The 20,835-nt window shown below is 31.9% G+C and overlaps 1 protein-coding gene across 5 annotated transcripts in view; it reads left to right on the top strand.

Moving 5' to 3' along the window:
* The first annotated feature begins 689 nt into the window (after positions 1 to 689).
* The window catches only part of LOC18421333 (putative leucine-rich repeat receptor-like serine/threonine-protein kinase At2g19230), a 39,706-nt gene continuing 19,560 nt past the window's right edge, over positions 690 to 20,835 (top strand). For 4 of the 5 annotated variants that reach the window (XR_002279261.2, XR_016053462.1, XM_088863968.1 and 1 more), the window contains exons 1-4: positions 690 to 847; positions 10,252 to 10,350; positions 12,614 to 13,148; positions 20,008 to 20,483. Coding sequence is in view for 2 of the 5 variants with exons in the window: in XM_088863968.1 (XP_088720094.1) it covers positions 10,272 to 10,350; positions 12,614 to 13,148; positions 20,008 to 20,483 (1,090 nt within the window). In the remaining 3 variants the exon portion in view is untranslated. Of the gene's footprint in view, positions 848 to 10,251; positions 10,351 to 12,282; positions 13,149 to 20,007; positions 20,484 to 20,835 lie in introns of those variants that run through there. The other variant, XR_016053463.1, reaches the window with a different exon arrangement.

The raw sequence follows: 20,835 nt of genomic DNA, 5'->3' as shown, positions 1-20,835 counted from the left end.
CTTTTGGTAGTCACGTTTAAAGGACTGCAAAAGTTTATTAAGATTTATTTTTTAAAAAAAATTATTTATTTTTTCATTTTCATGATCTCCATGTTAGAGATTAGATTTCTAAGAGGGGACTAATTTTTACGTGGACTCATAGAAACCGCGTCCATATATAAATATGATTACGGGTGAGGGGTCATTTCGTTAAGGTTGGGTTCTTTATGCATATAGTTATAATATTACCTTTGAAGAGAACACATTTTATTTATTTATTTATTTATGTTTGCACATGATTTTAAAAAATTTGAATAAAGAAGTTCTCTCCAATGACTTTATCAATGCCAATAGATTTAGATGTCACAACATTTTCACTGAAAGAAGCTTTTAAATGAATTATCATGGAACTCATTAGTCATGCCCAATATAATTTTTTTTATGTGTACAACATAAATATTCAAATCAATGACTTGCTCCCCAACCTCAGGAATTGGTCATTTCGACAAGACAATTACAACAGGAAAATGAAAGGGCATCACCTATTTTCCTCTAAGGAGGAAGGTGATTTTGGCATATGAGAGAGAGAGAAAGAGACCGATCATTTTATGGTTTGAAAGAGAGTAAATTAACCAAAGAGATTTCTATATGCCTTCTAGGGCAAGTGGCACCCTGGTATAAGATTACAAGAAATTTTGACAATAAAATTTTATATTTAAGGGGAAGTACATGAGTTAGTACCCCATACAGCTCATGTAGACCAGGTGTCAGCCTAAGTTCGCCACTGCTGGGCTTCTGCCTTCTACAAAGCAACTAATCATTATGCAATTTCGTAGTTCAAGAAGGAAAGATTATATCCCTCTCTTTGGTAAGTAAACATTGGTTTTCATTTTTCTTGTTTTGTGATTATTCTGTTTTCTCTAATTAGGAAGATTTTGTTATTTCTTAATTTTGAAGAAATAGGAAGGGCATGACTCCCTTTTATTTCTAGTCTCATATAGGGATGGATGTGTTTGTCAAAAAAGTTTCTTTTGGTCTTCTAGAAATCAGAATCAAGGAATTATTTTATTTATTTCTGTGATGATAATGAATCCCTTTTGTGTTACCAATAATTATAATTCTTTTAGCTTCTAGTTTTATTTTTAATTGGAATTTGTTATATTGTTGGAGAACTTGGCTAGTTGTGTGAGGAACCATCTCTTTTGTGCTGCTATATGGTGCTTTAGCTCAAAATGCAAAACTGAGTGGTGACCTTGAAACCATTTCCTTCTTATTGGGTAAAACAGCAAGCAGTTGAACTTAAACTGTTGCGGATAGAGCTGGTAACAACCGCCTGGGGAGGGCCAACCTAGCTCCCTACTGGGTCAACCTCGACCCATCTCGGCCTAGACTGAAGGGGTCTTGGCGGGTCTAATGGGTTCTTTAAAAAAAAAAAGAAAAGAATTGATAATAATAATAATAAACAGTAAAAGAACTAAGAAATAACACTTTCCAGGCCAACCCGACCTAGCCTCCATGTTGTGATGAACTTGATCTCGAGTGTCCCAGACCCTAGTCTTTCAAGGCCAGGGCTGACCGGGCAAAGATTGGGCTGCTTTGTCTATTGTCAGCACTAGACATGGATCTCAACCTCGACCAAGAAGGTGAAATGCTTTCTATAAGGAAAGAGCTCAAAGCCAGGAGGTAGTCAAGGTGGATGGCCGCCACAATCTGAAGTTTTTATTCTTAGGCTACCTTAAGTAAGGGTTTCTTCCTCACTAAGCTACCAAAAAAAAATTAAAAACAAAGACTTTTTCTCCTTCTCAATTATTGTTTTAGGCGCTAGTCAACAAAAACCACCTTAATCATCTTTGCAAACCACATCTCATTTCTATGAAACGTGAGAAATCTATTTCATTCGGGATATCCAGGAAACCATACTGCATCAGAGAAGCTTTGCATGATTATCTTTGTTTAATTGATAATAAAAAAATAACTTCCTAAACAAATAAAAATGAAAAAGTTATACAAAGAGAGCATTATCTTTTGGAAAAGTATACAAAGAGGTCATTTATTTTAGGAAGAAAGTTTATATAATTGTGAGGCTTTAAATAATCAAATTAAGGCGCGTCTCAAAAGTTTTACTAGAAAAGGTTGTTTTGATGTCCAAATATCTTTAAATTGATTATATTGACCTCAAGATGCATGAATATGAGAAAAAAAATGGATATTAAGTTTTGGAAATAGTGCATATTGTAATACATTTTTGGACTGTCAATTTTCAAGATTTTATAGTTTTTATAGATCTAATCGATCTACACTATTTTTTAAGCTTTAAATTTTATAATTAGAGATAAAAATATATTTTAAGACTATTACAAAAATTTTCAGTATTAAAACCACGTTTCTCAACACTATTTGAAGATGGGCTTTACTTTGATTGTTTAGAACCTCAATCCTATACAAAACACCTTTTTGGTTGGTTGTAAGAGTGCGACGACTCAAACATATAAAAAAAAATCTCAAGCCATCCTATTTGACAGCTTGTGGAAGCTCTGACGTCCTTGTAAAACAAAAGTAACATTCATTTGTTGCAAATTGGAGCTTTCCTATCGGTTTCGGAACTGATTTCACGTGTCGCATGGAAGTACTACAAATATTTAAGATAACTAGTGGGCGTGTACAATCTCTTGTGGACCAAATTGTACATTTGGACTTGAGGTGAAAACACCTTATTGGAGGGACTTGCATGTCTGAAACTTTATAGAACATTTTGGGTGAATCCTGTGTTCAATTTCAAAACATAAAAATAATAGAGTGATAACGAACGCCTCAAGTCCATCAAAATGGCTGGTCATGATCCAGATTTTGATTTAGAGCACGCTTCGAGTTTTGGGCTCTAAATCATACTTTTTAAAGAAACATAGGTCTTAGTGTTTGAACACGAGGTGTTTTGAGGTCTGTCCAATCCCCCTAAATGTTTAACAAGCCCGACCAAATAAACAATTTAAAGACCAACTAATGTTTTTCCACTATAAGCCGGAAAAAAAATGAGGAGAAAACATATTTTAATGAGTAACGATCTTAGGAGACCGTTCCACACCCATGTGTCTAGGACCCCAAAGGATCACCATTAATTTGGCATAGATCTATAGAAAAGTTATCACATGGGTGTGGGACTTGATTTTTCTAGTGATCTGTATCAAATTTAATGGTGATCTTTTGAGGTCCTACATGTATAGATGTGGGAGGGTCTCATAGGATTATTACTCTATTTTAATAGTTACGTAACTTTTTAGATGATAATAGGTACCACCTTTCTCTCTTGAAAATTTATTCGGAGTGGACCTAATCACTTCTCGAAGATAAAAGCAAAATTATTATATGGTCCAGCCCACCATTGATATTAAGGTGATTAATGACGATTTGATCATTTTCAGATAATATAAGAATATTTAGGTTTTGATGGGCTATGACCATGTGTTTTAGGTAGCTGACCTTACCACCTAATCTGAGCCCAAAATGAAATATAAAATGAGGGTGGGAAGAAGAAATACCAGCGAGGAATCTTGAAACAGAATGATAAGATGTGCCTCCCTGATTGGTATTAGATTAGCCCATGACACATTTGAGCCCCCGCCCCCATCCTTCCTCTTTGCCTCCTTTGCCCTCCCCTGCCAAGGGTTCTCAATGGGCTCGAAATCTTGCTCTGCCCTAAAAACTAGGGTCTAAGTTACAAATAAATGGACTAAGCAGTGGTTTAAAAAACAGATCGATGACTTGGATCGGACATCCCAAAAACCCATCTGAATTGGTGAATCGATGATCCGGATCAGAAATCGGTCGAATCGATCGGATTAAGTTTTAAAAAAATTATTAAAGTTCATTATAAATGTTGTTTTTTAAGAATCCAATAAGAAATCAGGATACTACATTATTAATTTTCATTTTTTCCATCAATATGTGAATATTTAGTTTTTTTTATATGTATGAACTTATTTTAACAAAAATACTTGTTGTATTTTTTTAAAAAATAAGGAATGAATTTTTTTTGACAAAAATATGAACTTATTTTAACAAAAATAAGAAATGAGTTTTTTTGACAAAAATACTTGTTGTATTTTTGTTTATAAGAACTTTTTATTTTTTTGACAATAACTTTTTATTTTTTATTTTTTGAAAAAAATCTTTTAGTTTTTTTTATAAGAAAAAGACTTGATACCTTTCATCTTTTTTTATACGAAACATTTTATTTTGTAGATAAGAAAAAAATTTTGACAAAAAGCAGAATTGATAAAAACCTTTTATTTTTATATTTTAGAAAAAGCCTTTAATTTTTTTTATAAGAAAAAAATTTGACAAAAAATTTCATTTTGTTTATACGAAATTTTTTATTTTATTGATAAGAAAAAAATTTGACGAAAAGCGAAATTGATAAAAACCTTTTATTTTTTGGATAAGAAAATAATTTGACCAAAAAAGAAAAAAAAAAAAAAACTGGTTCAAGAATCGAACCCACATCGATCACATTGAGGACACACAACAACTAATAGGACATTTGCAACTTAGTGTTTATAAAACAGTTAACAAAATATATAATGTATGACCATCTTAAGGTATTACCTATTCACATAGTCCCACATCGAAGAGAGAGAAGCAAATTTATATGTAGTTCTTTGTACTCATTTTTCGTAGCACGTGTGAAGCACTGAAATTATACGAAGCGTGTGGATTGTGAGCACATGTGTGTGAAGAACTTAGGGCCGCGTGAAGCGTGTGGGGGGTCCTTTTGCCTCGAAATTCTTTGAATTTTACGAAAATACCCTTGACTGCGGGTCCTGACGTCATGAATCGAAGAACCGGGGCAATTATTATGCGAACCGGGCACGGGTGCTGACTCGAAGAACCGGACGAATCGTCGGTTCCTATCTAAAACCAGGCGATTCTCGGTTTTACAAAAGAATCGATACGGGATGACCGATTCCCGATTCGAATCGACCGACCGACTCGGCTATTTTTAAAACACTGGGACTAAGGGATGGGCCAAAGCTAGACGTCATGGCCCGAGGTACAAGCTTAAGCCAATGCTACGTTAAGGCTAGCTTGACCGGGCGCGCTCATTTTTTCTTATTATATTTGTGTTTTTTTTTTTCCTTTGAGTCTATTAGTACCACTTAAGCCCGGATTGCAAGGGTCCCTTCGGCCTGGTCAAAGCTAGGCAGAGCTCGGCCAAGGCTTGCTTGGACCAGGACCAGGACCAGGCCCTGGACAGTGTTGTCTCTACTTTTTTCTCCTATCATACACAACAAGAGACAGAGATTCCCTGCTTTTATTCCAACATGCGAGAGAGGGACAGACGTACCATTGTAAAAGATCAAAAGATTTTATGCTTTTGCAGGAGCATATTGTGTACTTACTCCCTCCGGTAAAACTAATTTAAGAGTATTTTTAAGATACTAAGTTAAATTTCGGAGCTCAGAAAACAAAAAATTGAATTGCATTTCGTAAGTCTTTGAAAGAAATGACATTACAATGTGAAAAAGACGATCCATTTTTGGAAGGTAAGAACTAATAGTTGAAGAAAGCTAAATCTTTTTTTTTGTTTTTTTGTTTTTATGTTTCTTTTGGGAACATATTTGTCTATTGATTATTGAGCACATTCCAAAAAATTATACGTTAAAAAAATCTTCCCACTTAGCTCTTTTACCCAAGGGAGTAAGTATATGATGTAATACAGCGGAAACTTAACATTGTACTCAACAAAATTTGGACACTTACAAACTCCTGTTTTGCATATGAAACTTTGAAGTGATATCATACATTATGAAGATGACATCACACCCCTCCTAATGATTAAAAATACCCTTATAAAAAAATGTTTAATGTACAAAACAAGGGTATAGAAGTATCCAATTTGTTGAGTACAATGATAAATTACTCTATAGTGTGAGTACCTTAACATAACATAACATATATATATATATATATATATATATATATATATATATATATATATATATATATATATATATATATATATATATATATATATATATATATATATATAGATATATATATAGGAAAAAATTTATATAAGGATGGAACCTTAAAATGTAGAACTACAGATGCACCTAAAAATTCTATTAGAAAAAGGTAGTTTTAATGTTGAAAAATCATTTGATTGATCATCTCGACATCGAGATGTATGACCATGAAAAATAAACAGATTTTAAGTCTCAAAAATAGTGCATTTTACAACATATTATCTACACCGTCCATTTTCAAGATTTTCATATGTTGATAGACTTTAGCCATTTTTGAAATTTAAATTTTATAATTAGATATAAAAATAGATTTTGAGATAATCCTAATAACATTTTACATCAAAATTATATACCATGATAAAATTTGAAGGTGCACCTTACCTCTATAGCTACAGATGCATCTGTATGCCAACTACACTTATATATATATATATATATATATATATATATATATATATATATATATATATATATCCAATGCAACGGTTGTATCATAATATAATGCAACAACACTTTTAGAAAACCATGTTTGTGGTATTTGTATGACCTCAAATTTTGCACACACATTCTCTTTATCTCAATAATCAATCCCCCCCAAAAAAAAGTTCAATTTGAACCCTAGATATGGTCAAAATGAATCATCTTCAGAAACGAATCTAGACCATTCATTTTGTAAATTTCAAGATCTTAGCCTTTATAAGCCCAAAATCTTTTTTTTTAAAAAACAAAATTGTTCATCTAATGATAATAAAGCCATCCAAAAAAATTCCCTCTAAGGCCTAGATCTAAGCATCTCACCAAAATGAACGGCCTATGTTAATTGGGCTAAAAAAATACTTTTTAGGTTGTGCTTTCAATTTTGTCCTCTTTTGTGATTGTTCATTAGAATGAAAATAGTGTATCTTTCAAAATTTGAAACAAACAAATGGTCATAAGATGGTTTTTTAACGTTATTGCATCATATTACTATACAACAGTTACATGATATCATTGCTATATATATATATATATATATATATATATATATATATATAATATGGTTATATAATGAAACAAACTTCAAAAGCCATATTAGACCCATTTGTTTAAAACCCAATTTTTAAAGGGTGTGGTTTCTATAAGGCTGCAACTTTAAACAATCCAATCAAGGCGCACCTTAAAATTTTATTATAACATGTAATTTTGTTGTAAAAAATTCTTAGTATTTTCTTAAAATCTATTTTCATACCTAATTAGAAAATTTTAAATTCCAAAAATAGTTAAAATTAAGTAGATCTATAAATATATGAAAATCTTGAAAATGGATGGTCTAGATAATGTGTTGCACGATACACTATTTCCAGAAGTCAAAATTTTTTTTTTTCATATTCATACATCTTGATGTCGAGATTATCGATTAGAGTGTTTTTTCAATATTAAAACAACATTTCTGATAGATTTTTGAGCTGCATTTGTGATTCTACATTTTAAGGTTGCAACCTTATATAAACTTTTCCCATTTTTAAATGCACACTCTTTTCAATCTAATGAATAATCACAAAAACACAAAATTTGAAAACACACCTCAAAAGATTCTTTTTGAGCCCAACTAATATAGGTCATCCATTTTAATGAGATGCTTATATCTATGCTCAGAAGAATTTTTCCTTTTTAAAAATTTTAAATAGCTTTAATATCATTTGATTAACTATGCTAAAAAAGAAAAAAAATGATTTTTAAATTTATAAAGGTCTAGATCTTGAAATTCACCAAATGAATAGTCGCGATTCATGGTTAGAACGCACTGACTTTAACCTTATCAAGGACATAAATTGAATATTTATTTTTTTGGTATTTGATTATTGGGACGAAGGGAGTGTGTACAAAATTTGTGGTCATACAAATGTATTAAATATAGTTTTCTAAAAGTGTGGTTTCATTATATTACAATGATATATATATATGTGAGATAATCTAAACTTCTCAACCCTTCAAATTACAAAGGTTCAAGATAGAGAGAGTTGTGAAATGTAGATTTATTAATTTTGTAATCTATTTTTTTAAAAAAAGTTACTTTTGTGGGGGCAATTTTGTAAATATTACTACAAGACAAAAATTATTTTTGTTATCTCCATAAGGGGTAAAGTTGAAAATTTAACTAAAAGATAATGGCACTCTACAAATAAAGTTCCAGGACACTAATTTCCAAAATTTCATTATACGTTTGTGAAAATTTCAATTTTTCCCTTGCAAGATGGTAAAGTTATCTATTTAAATAAATTTTTAATAAAAAGGATTGTTTTGATAAATAAACCCATCACAGCCCCATCTAACTTGATCCTTCGTAATTTAAGGGGTTGTTAACTCTAGACAAACCCTATCTATATATGAGAAATGTTTCTATACTTCCCTTACAGTATAGAAGAAGAACTATGCTTCTCATACCATCCAGTCGTCCAATTTTGATCAAGAGAGCCACTCACCAGTTGATCTTAGAAGTTTTTTCTATACAAATTGCATGAATATGAAATTTGGTACGTGTCATATTCTCATTGGGGCATACCTATAAACAATATTAAAAATAATTTTTCAATAAAATATACTGACCAAAATACTCCTTGAATCTTTCAGGGGTATTTTGGTCATTTTATTTTATTGAAAATATTTTTTTTAAAATTTTTACTAGTGCGAGTTTAATAGAGGACTAGACATCCAAAATTTGGTTTTAAAATAGTTTATAGAAGAATAATTAAAAATAAAATAGTTTAGAGACATGACATTGTGATTGGGGCAATCTTAGCCCTCCATTCATAATGGATAATTGGATAAGGGGAAGTTTATAAATTTTATGTTGTAGGGTAAGTATAGAAAGCTTTCTATATATATATATATATATATATATATATATATATATATATATATATATATAGATATATATGTATACATATATATATATGTATACATATATATGTATACATGGTCAATGATATATATATATATATATATATATATATATATATATATATATGGTCAATGATTTCATGCAACCGTTGTATAGTAATCTGATGCAACAATCTTAAAAAACCATCTTATGGCCATTTGTTTGATCCAAAATTTGAAATATGCACTCTTTTTATTTTAATGAACAATCTCAAAAAAGGAAAATTTGAAAACACAACATAGAAAGTAATTGTTTAGCCCAATTAACATAGGCCGTTCAATTTGGTGAGATGTTTAGACCTAGGCCTTAAAAGGATTTTTTCATTTCCAAATTTTTTGGATGGATTTATTATCATTAGATGAACAATATTAAAAAAGAAAAAAAAAAAGATTTTGAGTTTATAAAGGCTAAGATCTTGAAATTCACAAAATGAATGGTCTAGATTCATTTTTGGAAGGGATTCATTTTGATCATATCTACAAGTTCAAATTGAACTTTTTTTTTGGGATTGATTGTTGAGTTGAAAAGAGTGTGTGTGCAAAATTTGACGCTATACAAATACCACAAACATGGTTTTCTAGAAGTGCCATTGCATTATACTGTGATACAACTGTTGCATTAGAACATTGTTATATATATATATATATATATATATATATATATATATCTAGGAAAAGTCTTTTGAACACTTATAGGAAAAAATGAACAGTGATTTCGCCTATGCTCATCACCATCCAAAGTTCATCACATGGTCACGATTATCCGGTAGTGTCTAATTTTTTATTTATTTTATAAATCGAAATGATCAGAAATTTGAAATGTGTGTACATATTAGTAAGGTACACCTAATAAAAATATGAAAAAAATATCACAAAATATAAATTGATCAAAATAATCCCGAAACGTTTAAGGCGTATTTTGGTCAATTTATATTTTGTGAAATATTTTTTTCATATTTTTATTAGATTTTCTTATTTTTTATGAGCCCACACTTCAAATTTCAGATCATTCCGATTTGTAGAAAATAAAAATAAAAATTGAAACACTACCAGACAACTATGACCGTGTGAAAAACTTTAGACGGTGATGAGCATAGGCGAAATCACTGTTCATTTTCGCCTATAGATGTTGCATAGTATATATATATATATATATATATATATATATATATATATATATAGATGGGATAATTTGAAATTTACAGCCCTTCAAATTAGAACGGTTGGCCTCTCCCTTAAAACAGAGTCTACCTATTGTACCTGATCATTACTCAAATTTCATCTCTTTATTTTCTCCCACTTGCCTGATGATACGTAAAAAACTATACAGGCTCCAGCTAGAGAGAAGAAATGGGATGGTCGAGACTTATTTTGTCTTTGCAACTCTTGAGCAACTTGTGTTTCACAATCATGGTTGAGGGGCAACAAGGTATGCATACAAGCAACTTATTGTGATTTGCCAAAAGAAAAACCTATTTTTAGTTGAGTTTCTCTCCCTTTGGGATTGTTCATATACCAAATTTTATTGAAATTTTGATGATATATATCGCATATTCAAATGTTTTGTACTCAAAAGATAATAGGTTCCTCATTTATGGGGGGACAATTTAGAATGCCTTTTGGCTCACTGGTTAGGGTGAATCATCATAGTATTACTGCATGATGATATCCAGGGGTCATTGCTTCAAAGAGATATTTGCCCTCATCTCTCTCTAAATATCAGTTATTACAAGACTCTTAATTATTATTTGGATAAGCTTTTTATGCTTCCTCTACAGCATAAAACTTATATACTTCCTCTTATCCAACCCTCCATTTTGAATGGATGGTTAAGATTGTCCCAATCACTATGTATCTTTACACTATTATATTTTTAAATTTTTTTATAAACTATTTTGTTACCAAATTTTGGATGTCCAATCCTCTATTAAACTTGCACTAGCAAAAAATATAAAAAAAAATATTTTCAATAAAATAAAATGACCAAAATACCCCTGAAAAATTTCAAAGGGTATTTTGGCCATTATATTTTATCAAAAAATTAGTTTAAATATTTTTTTATTGGTGCGTCCCAATGAGAAGATGACACGTATCAAATTTTATATTCATACTATTTGTATAAAAAAAAACTAAAAATGAAAGACCTTCAAGTTCTGAAGTGCACTACTGAGTGAGAGTAACTAATGATTGAAACAAAGATGGTTGAAACAAGTACAATATTATTGTTTTATATCAAGGTCCTAAATAAAAAACTGACCCTACGAAGGTTTGAAGTTGGCCCATTGGGGGGAATGTTATAAAAATAAATAAAGAAATAAAAATAAAAATAAAAAATAAAAAAAGAAGCAAAGAAAAAAGATCTTAGTATAATATACAAAAATTTAAATTTTACAATTACATATATTTAGAGAGACATCAGCGTAAAACTACGTAGAAAATTCCTTTTGTCATTGGGACCAAAAGGCAATTTTGGTTATACTGGTTGGAACAATACTACTCATCCATCATATGTTGTACCCTAGCCTACCATTCCTGATAAAATTTTTTTGTAGCCATATAGAAATGAAGGTTAATCTTTTCAACAACCGTATGGCATAGGCATAAGTGCAATTGATCCATTTCTATTGAATGTAATTTTATTTAATAGGAGAAATTTAGAAAATATATTGTAGACCATGATTCATGGTAACATGTAGTTAATATATATTTGGCACATTTTTCACTTGTTCATTCCACATGGCAACGCATCACATGGTTAGAAAGCAAGATCGTGGGGATCCATGAGCACATTGAAAATGGAATTACATTTGATGTAGACAATGGAGATCCTAGGTTAACATGTTTGATACAAGTTGCGTTAAAAGTTTTAAAGATCCCCTAGGCCATAACTCGTCCAGTGCGAAAGGACTCGGCCGAGTTATTTACAACTCAAAAGAAATATAAAAAGTGAAAAAAAAGGTTAAAAGTTTGAGAAAGAAGTTAAAAATCAGAAAAAAATTAAAAGAGGTAATAGATATCATGACTGAAGAAGATGGGAAAAATTTATAAAAGATGGATTATTAAAAATTTTGATTTATACAATGAATATTTCAAAAAATTGGAAAAAGGGAAAAATATATGAAAGTTCGCAAATCATCTTAAAAACTATCAATATCATCTTGATATCTTGGTATTTTCTATTTTTTTCTTGTTTTATTTTTTTATTTTTTAATAAATTTTTGGTGGTTGTGGATACCCAACTGGCCCCAACTTGCCTCACCAATAGGGCGAGGCCTAGTTACTCGGTCAAGTCTACACTAGTTGTGATATGATGAGATTTTCTTGTATGATACATTATATGCGTATCTTTCTGATGACCGTTGTGCACTTATGCACCTACAAATACGCTCTATGTTCCCTCAGATACACGCGTACGAAGTACTACATAAGTTTAGTACTTGGTCTTGTGTACTATGCCATTCAATAACCAGGGACATTATCAGACTCAAAATTTACTAGGAAGAAGGTGAGTAATGTGTGTTTCTGCTCTTGGCCGCATTCATATGTGCGTGTGCGTGTGCGTATGCGTGTAGAGATAAAAATAGAAAGCCCCCCTTCCCAAACTTGAAAGAAATACAAAAAACTTGGCCAAAGCATTGAGCACTTTTATAAGGCATACAGCACATTAGAATCATGGGTTTCACTTGGTTCAGGGTTCATAAGCATAGATTGTGGATATCGTGGAAAGGACTACCAGGATCCAGACACCACCATCACTTACACATCTGATGCGAACTACATAGAGAATGGAGAAGCTCTGTCTATAAATGACAATTCCCAACCGATGCAATACCGATTCCTCCGAAGGTTTACACATGGAAAGAGGAATTGTTACAATGTGACAGGCTTAATCAATAACTGGAGATACCTGATCAGGGCTTCGTTCTTGCATGCAAACTATGATTCCAGCTTCAGGTTGCCAAAGTTCGAGTTGTACTTGGGGGTCGACTTCTGGTACACTGTGAGCTTTAACAGTTTTAATGATCTTGTATGGGCTGAGATTATCAGTTTAAATAAGGTGAAGTCTGTGGCTATATGTCTAGTGAACACAGGCCTTGGGACACCTTTCATATCTACCTTAGAGCTTCGACTGTTGCCCAACAGCATGTATACTGTCGTCAATGGTTCGTGGTCTTTGAAGACTTACCTGCGTCTTGACATAGGGAGCCTTTTGCATACGAATCTAAGGTTAGTGATGACTTGAACCTTTTATTCTCATTTGGTTATTCTATCATCTAGTTATTCTATTTTTGTTTTTGGAATGTTAACTATTACTTTCATTAAAAGTAGGAGCCAAGATCCTAGTTATTATATTTGTCATCTAAATAAAAGAACTCTTGATGAAGCTGAATTTCATATGGGATTGTCTACAAAAAGACCATTTATCTTTTGTATATGGCGGTCACAATCATTCTTATCTCTTAAATTTCAAAATGGGTAGTTGTAAGAGTGTCATTGAATAGACATAAAGTTACAAGAAAAAATTCTCGGACTTTGTGACTCTCCAAGCCATCCAATTTGACATCTATTGATTAGGAATGTTTGTGACCTCCATGTACAAAAAATAGAAGATCGCTTTGTAGACAATTCCATTCATATTGCCTAAACCGCGACATGCTTTTAAAAAAGGGAATGGTAAGCTTGATAAGCATAAAATAGAAAAAAAAAATACAAATGGTAAGCTACATATATCATGATATATTTTCCCTTCACAAAGAGATGTTGCAATTCTCTATAACTACCTCTCTTTTCATGCACCCCATTCATACATCTCACCTTGAAACCCAAATTTGCTATCTTCTTTTCTTTTTTAAAAAATAAATACTTGACATTGCAAATGTGCTATTATTAAGGTAGATCCCTTAGTTGTAGAGAAACCATCAAAAATAAATGAAATGAAATTTTATCAAAATGTTCATAGGGGATTAGCTATTTAAAATTTAGCCATTTGAAGCTATTCCAACTCATGATCATGTGTTTTTTATGGTATTTTGAAATTAAACTAAAAAATATGACTACAATGTTAAATAGTTCATCTCTTATGCTTACTTTGATAAATTTCCTATTAGTTAATTACATAAGAATCTATTCACCATGGTTTAAAGTTGACGCTCATAAGGGAAACAACTAATACAACCCTAGCCCCTCTCCATTTGGTGATACACAAACGCAACGGATGATTAGGTTGGGATTGGTTAGGGCTGGCCCAGGTTGGACTGGACCTACCACTTGTTCTAGCCTAGTATTTGTAAACTTTTCAAAGTCCATTTGGATTTGGCCTAGTTGCTCAGACTTTGTCCATTTGCCTTGTCGAGTAAACGGGTAATCCTTTGGTTAATTAAAAATGGAAAATATCATCATTATGATTGTCATCATTAAAGCTTTATCCTATATATATATATATATATATATATATATATATATATATATATATATATATAGGGTCACATGAATTCTTTTATGCCAACCTCAATAAGACTATAAGCTACCATATCTTTTCTCATTAGTTCCATCTATGTCTTTTTGGGCCTGCTCCTTATCTTTTTAGAGTTTATCATCATCATCATCATCATTTTAAAGTTTGTCACTTGAACCAAATTGCACCTCTTAACTGGTGTTGTATTATACCTATGATGCAAATGGCCTGCCCATCAAACTCTACATTCCCTCGTCGTATCGTCTATTGAAGCTACACCTTATTTCTCTCGAAATGGTGAATCAACGTATAAATATTATATATGTAATTTGGACATTTTTTAGAATGATTTGTGAATTATTCTTATCATATGACTTTTTTATAGTTCCCCCATTTTTTTGGATTTTTCTTAGATGTCTTCACCTGTAAATTAATTTTTTTCTAAATCCAAGTTTTACATATTTTTTCAGCTTATATAGATCTTTTATATTTTCCTACGGTGCAAACCCCATGAGATCTTAGATGAAATATCTCCAAATTTATGCTTTAAAAATGTTAAAATTAAAATCAATAAAGATTAGTGGGGTTTATCATGGTTCAAAGAAACTCTCAATCTAGAGAGAGCAGATTCTTTAGGAACCATCGGCTGATCAGGCTCAAGACCAATCCTAAGAAATTGAAATTAGATCAATTAAACTGAAATGAAAAAAAGAAAGGAAACTTACCTAGTCGAGTTAGTTGGCCTAGTACACCCAAAGACCCAAAGTTGGTGTTGTATCAAACCGCAGGCTGTTTATACAATTTTCCTTTGTTTTTTCTTGACGAATTACCGTAAGGCATGTTCATCCCAGGACTTTAGTTTTATCAATAAAAAAAATTAAGGCTTTGAATGAGTAGAGAGTTGGGCAGGGTCCCACACCTTGGGTTAGGGTTTCCTAGATCTAGGGGTTTAGATTTGGGTTTCTGGAGTTGTCACTAGCCTAAAGGGATTTTAGATAATTTATTGAGATTTTACAGGATTTTAGGATTTTCTAGGATTTTCTAATGGATTTTTAGATTTTCTAGTTTTAAGAAAATAGTGAAAAATAGCCTATTTCAAATTCGGGTTCCTACAATATTGCCTTTTATTTTTTTTGAGTTTTACTGTTTTTATTTTATTTTTAATGAAGTCTTATTTTTTTTAAAAAAAAAACTCGGGTCTTTTGGCCTTTTATACTACTTGGGGCGAGTCCACTTGTACTATCCCGAGTAACCTTGCTCCAACTAGGGCTCAACCAAGTTTAATGAAACCCCACTTCCAAAAATCATGTTTGAGGCATTTGTGTGACGCACTCCTTTCATCCTAACAATTAATCCCAAAAAAACAAAAGGATATATATATATATATATATATATATATATATATATATATATATATATATATATATATATATATATATAGAAAAGTCTTCCCAACGCCTATAGGCAAAAATGAATAGTGATTTCACCTACTCTCATCACTGTTCAGTTTAACCTATAGGAATTTTGTAGTATCTTCCTATATATATATATATATATATATATATATATATATATATATATATATATATATATATATATATCCATATTTTCTAATCGAAGATAAAATAAATACCTAGAATAGCACACGCAAAATTAACGTTATAACAGTATGAATAACAAACAAAGACATACATGAATAGAAGCTTTACACACTACTAGACCTTCAGAATAATTTAAGCTTTACAGAAAACTCAGAGGAATACTCACAAAACCTTACAGAACACTCAATACTGACTCTTAGATTCTAGGACCACTCCAAACAATTGATGCCAAGCCGTCTACCAAAGGCTTCTTTATATAGACTTTTGTATCCGGACTTCAAGACCTCTTAAGTCCGCACTTGTGTCGGTGGACTTCAAAATGATTTAAGTTCGCATAGTTGTTAGTGGACTCCGTACAGTTGTATCACGTGAAAAGTAAAGATTCCTGAGATGTTTCCTAGATTCTTTTTAGCAACTTCTAGCTGGATACAGATGGAAGAATCCCATAGCAATCATCACCATTCAAATCGGCCATATCTTCTTCTTCTTCTTTTACTGAAGTGGAAGACGTGTTAATACGTTTCTTCTTCTTCTAATGCACTGAGGAGATGTTTCTTAATCTCTGCCTTGGATAATTTACGATTTTTCTTTTGTAGTGTTTTAACATAAGGAGATTCCATTTTAAGAGCAGGCTCATTTTTTGATACATTTAAGCACCAAAGTTTCTGGAAATGAGTGGGGTTGTATCATATTTATCCCTCTATTTGATATAGATTTGTCTTTGTAATTCAGGGATATAATCCCACCTTTCTATATCTTCACGAACTATATAAGTCCAGCTCATTATCCATGGAATTTCATATAATGAAATAAAATGAATATGCAAGTCCCTTTTAAGGGCATTTCTTGTAATCATAGAATCTTTTTTAGAAATCTTGTTATTCAGTCGGAAGGATGTCTGAATTAGATCTCCATATTAGAAACCAGATTTTGAACCAGTTAGCAAAATCCTTTAAGGCTTTCAGCCTAAATTATATAAACCAACTATGACCTTCCATTGGATTTTGATATGAAAATATCATAGCCTATGCTTTGATATAATCATAATAATGATAAGATTTTATCTTAAGGCTCTTATCTTTAAGATATTTTGGTTTTAAGGGGTCAAATCCCTACTCTCTATAAGAGATTATATTCAGTATTTAGATTTTTAAAAATGCCAGAATATTGCTATTATTCCTATAATTATGGGTTATTCAGTCTGACTTAGGTTCGGTCAATATTGCCTCAAAATAATTTCTGCATTTATCTCCCATATTAAGGTGCATATGATCTTTTAGATAAATTGTCGTTATTTTTACTGGCTTTTTAGCCACATGATTATCATCTATTATTATCATAGAGATAATGGATGTTTTGAGAAATGGTGTCCTTTGTTGAGTTTGAGAGTATGGAGTTTGAGTCCTGATCGGTTGAGGTGATATTTCAATATGATTTTGCAGTGTCCTTATTAAGAATGAGGATGGTGATGCCTTTGTTAGGATCTTATTTAGACTCAGAATTAGCCCCAAAGCCTTCTGATTCCTTTTGTCCCTGTAGAAATTCTTGAGTCAAAAGTCAGGCCAGGAATTTTGATCACCATTAATGTGTTCAATCTTAAAATCAAATGATGAAATAACAGTTTGCCATCTAGCAAAGATTGTTTAAAAACCAAATTGTTAACATCTTTTTCCAAAATATCTTTTGTGTCTTTACATTATGTTCTTATAACAAATTGTTGATTGATTAAATCACTCTCAAATTTGGTGATACAATGTAACAAGGCTAAAATTTCGTTCTTCACTGTTGAGTACTTTTGTTGTGCTAGTTTCCAAACACTAGAAGTGTATCTTATCAGTTGTTCTTTATCTTGAATTTTTTGTTTTAAAATCCCTCCATAACCTATTTTCCGAAGTGTCTGTTTCAACTATTTTATATGCTTTTGGATTGGCTATGGCTAAGCATGACAATTCTTGAGCTTTTAGCTTAATTTTCTGGACTGCTCTAGTATGCTCGATGGTCCAATTTGGGGGATTCTTCTTTAATATATGAGATATCAATCTACAATCTGCTGCTAAGTCTTTATAAAATTCTCCTCGATAATTTAGGCTTCGCAAAAACCTCTGTAGTTGTTTCTTATCTTTAATCTCATCTGGGAATTTATCTACAAATTGAATCGATCTTTCAATTGGGATTATAGCCCCTCGGTAGATATTATGGCCAAGGAATCTTACTTTTATTTGAAACAATTTTATTTTTTTGACAGATACTACCAAGCCCCCATCTTTTACTATTTTCAAGAAGAGGTTTAGGTGTTTCCAATGTTGCTCTATGGATTCAGAAAATACTAGGACATCATCTATATAGACAATAGTAAACCATGTATAAGGATTAAATATTTCATTCATTATATTTTGGAATTCTCAAGGGGCGTTTTTATGCCCAAATAGTAAAATATTCTATTCATAATGTCCAAATAGAACTGTGAAAGTTGTTTTATACCTATCCTGTTTACTAATGCGGATTTGTTAGTAGCTTGATTTCATATCAAATTTTAATAATATTATAACCCTGTATAGTCGGTTTAGTAAGTCATTTTTATTAGGAATCGGGTACCTAATCCATCTTAAGGCTTTACTCATAGGTTTATAATTAATTGCTAATCATGGAACTCTTCTTTCTAATTCATATGTTGTTTCTAGATAAAAGGCTGGGAAACTCCAAAGGGAATGACTTTTTCTAATAAGTCCTTTATCCAATAGCTCTTGATTTGCAAATCTCTAATAGTAATTTTTCATTTGAATAGGTCGAGCTTTTGTTGGGATTTGGTTTTCATTAAACCCAGGTTCGTATGGTAATTCTACCATATGTTTTTTCCTTCCCCATAATGCATTAGGAATTTCAGCACAAATCTCTTTTTCCAAAAGACTTTGAAAGGCTTGTATCTTTCTTCTTATTTTGGGAGTCTCTATTTTCTCTTCTATAATTTTATAACGCATGTCTTTCTTCAAAAAGAAAATGAATCTTTCTTTGGTTTGAATCTTGTTTTTAACATGATTTATTTCTTGAATTTGGGTGTTTTTCTATGAAGTCAAACTTGACTATGTGGCCTTCAATTTTTTATTGGATGTTTGTTTCATCCAATTTTGTTATATGATAAAGCATATTACGAAAAGGGGTTCCTAATATAACAGTTTCACTAAGATTTTTAATATTATGAATGGTACAATAAAACAAGCACCATTATTACACGCAGCTGCATTTGATAACTTATAATTTTTAACAATTTTATTACCATCAACTGTATTTAGAACCTGAGTTATCTTGCTAAAATATTTTGTTGGGACTAAACCCTCTTTGATACAATTTAAATCAGCTCCTGAGTCAATAAGGGTCATTGTTTGGAAACTAAATTCTTTGTTTACCACAATAGTAACAAGAGTATACCATCTTTGGGTTACTATTTTATCTATAACATTTACTATAGACACCTTGCTCGAAATTATGGCTAAGGGAACTCCAAAAAACCTTGATTTTAAGTCAAATGACTACAAAAACCTAGTAGACCATAGGCAACTTGGATCCAATATAATTGACCTAAAACTGCCCAAATCATATCCCAACTTAAACCAGATCCCGAGATCTTTCTAACAGTTTAATTTCAGTGAATTTTTTTTCCTAATTACAACTTCTATGCACTTGAAAAAAGTAATGTCTCAAGATTGAATAGAAACCATCATTTATTTAGAGGGTGAGATCCCCCCTATTAGAAAACTCAATTTTCAATTTTTTTTATTTTTTTGAGAATAATCATGTAGTGATGATTCCAAGGTGGTAATCAAAATTTTATATTGAAAAAATCCTCTTAAGCAGGTCGGGAGTAGAAGTAAAATATGCTATGGAGGGAGCATAGTATAGGTGTTCATAGAATTAGACATGTTTAGTGATCCATTTAACATGAACTTCAATATTGAGAAATAGAGCTTATGTCCATTTGAGAGAGAGAGAGTTCTAACGACTAATGTCCATTTTCAACAACCACTTTCCTCAGATACAAAGCAGACCCTTGCGATCGAATATGGGTGCCATTCACCGTCAAAGACTGGACCAACCTCAATACTAAAGCATCCATCGTGAACTCCGATGACGAATTCCAGCCGCCTGTTGAGGTCATGCAAACAGCAGCAATACCCTCGAACCCGAATGGCAGCATACTGCTCGGTTGCCGGCCCCCCTCATGGGATCCCGAGTCTCCCTTTTACTTCTACTTCTTCTTCGCCGAAATGCGGAACAGGCGCAATTTGTCCCGGGAGGTAAACATATATATAAATGGAGATCTATGGAGCAAGATAATCAGAGCATCTCGCTTTGTGAGATGGGTGGGCACCATTCTTCCGGAGAGGCGGTCCCAAGATTATCAGATTGATATCAGGGCAACTGAGACATCAGACCTCCCTCCCATTCTAAACGCACTCGAGCTTTATGTGGCCAATGTGGCCTCTCACCATGCAACGGACGCTCGAGATGGTGCGTAGCTGCAGCCCACTAGCATATAATGCAAATGTGAATCATGGAGGAGATTCGTGGATGAATCTTTTTCTTTTCTTTTCTTTTTTTTTCTTTTTTTTCTTCTTCTTGCTGTTTGCTTTGCATATTTTATTTCATTTAGATACCTCCCTCCTTAGAAAAAAAGGTAAAAAGTGATCAAATTGCTCTTATTTAAAATTTAGAACCTCCTAAAAGTTGAAACATTTCAGTAATTTAACTTCACATGATGTTTTGAAACAAAATTATCAAAATGCCCCTGATTGTTCAGGGTAACAAAATTATCAAAATGCCCCTGATTGTTCAAGATCAGCAAAATGGGGCAAGGGCATAA

The sequence above is a fragment of the Amborella trichopoda genome, chromosome 4 (assembly GCF_054954075.1).
Source record: "Amborella trichopoda isolate Santa Cruz 75 chromosome 4, AtrichopodaSantaCruz75HAP2 v2.0, whole genome shotgun sequence".
Taxonomy (NCBI): Eukaryota; Viridiplantae; Streptophyta; class Magnoliopsida; order Amborellales; family Amborellaceae; genus Amborella; species Amborella trichopoda.
This window is presented reverse-complemented; position numbering and strand designations above follow the sequence as displayed.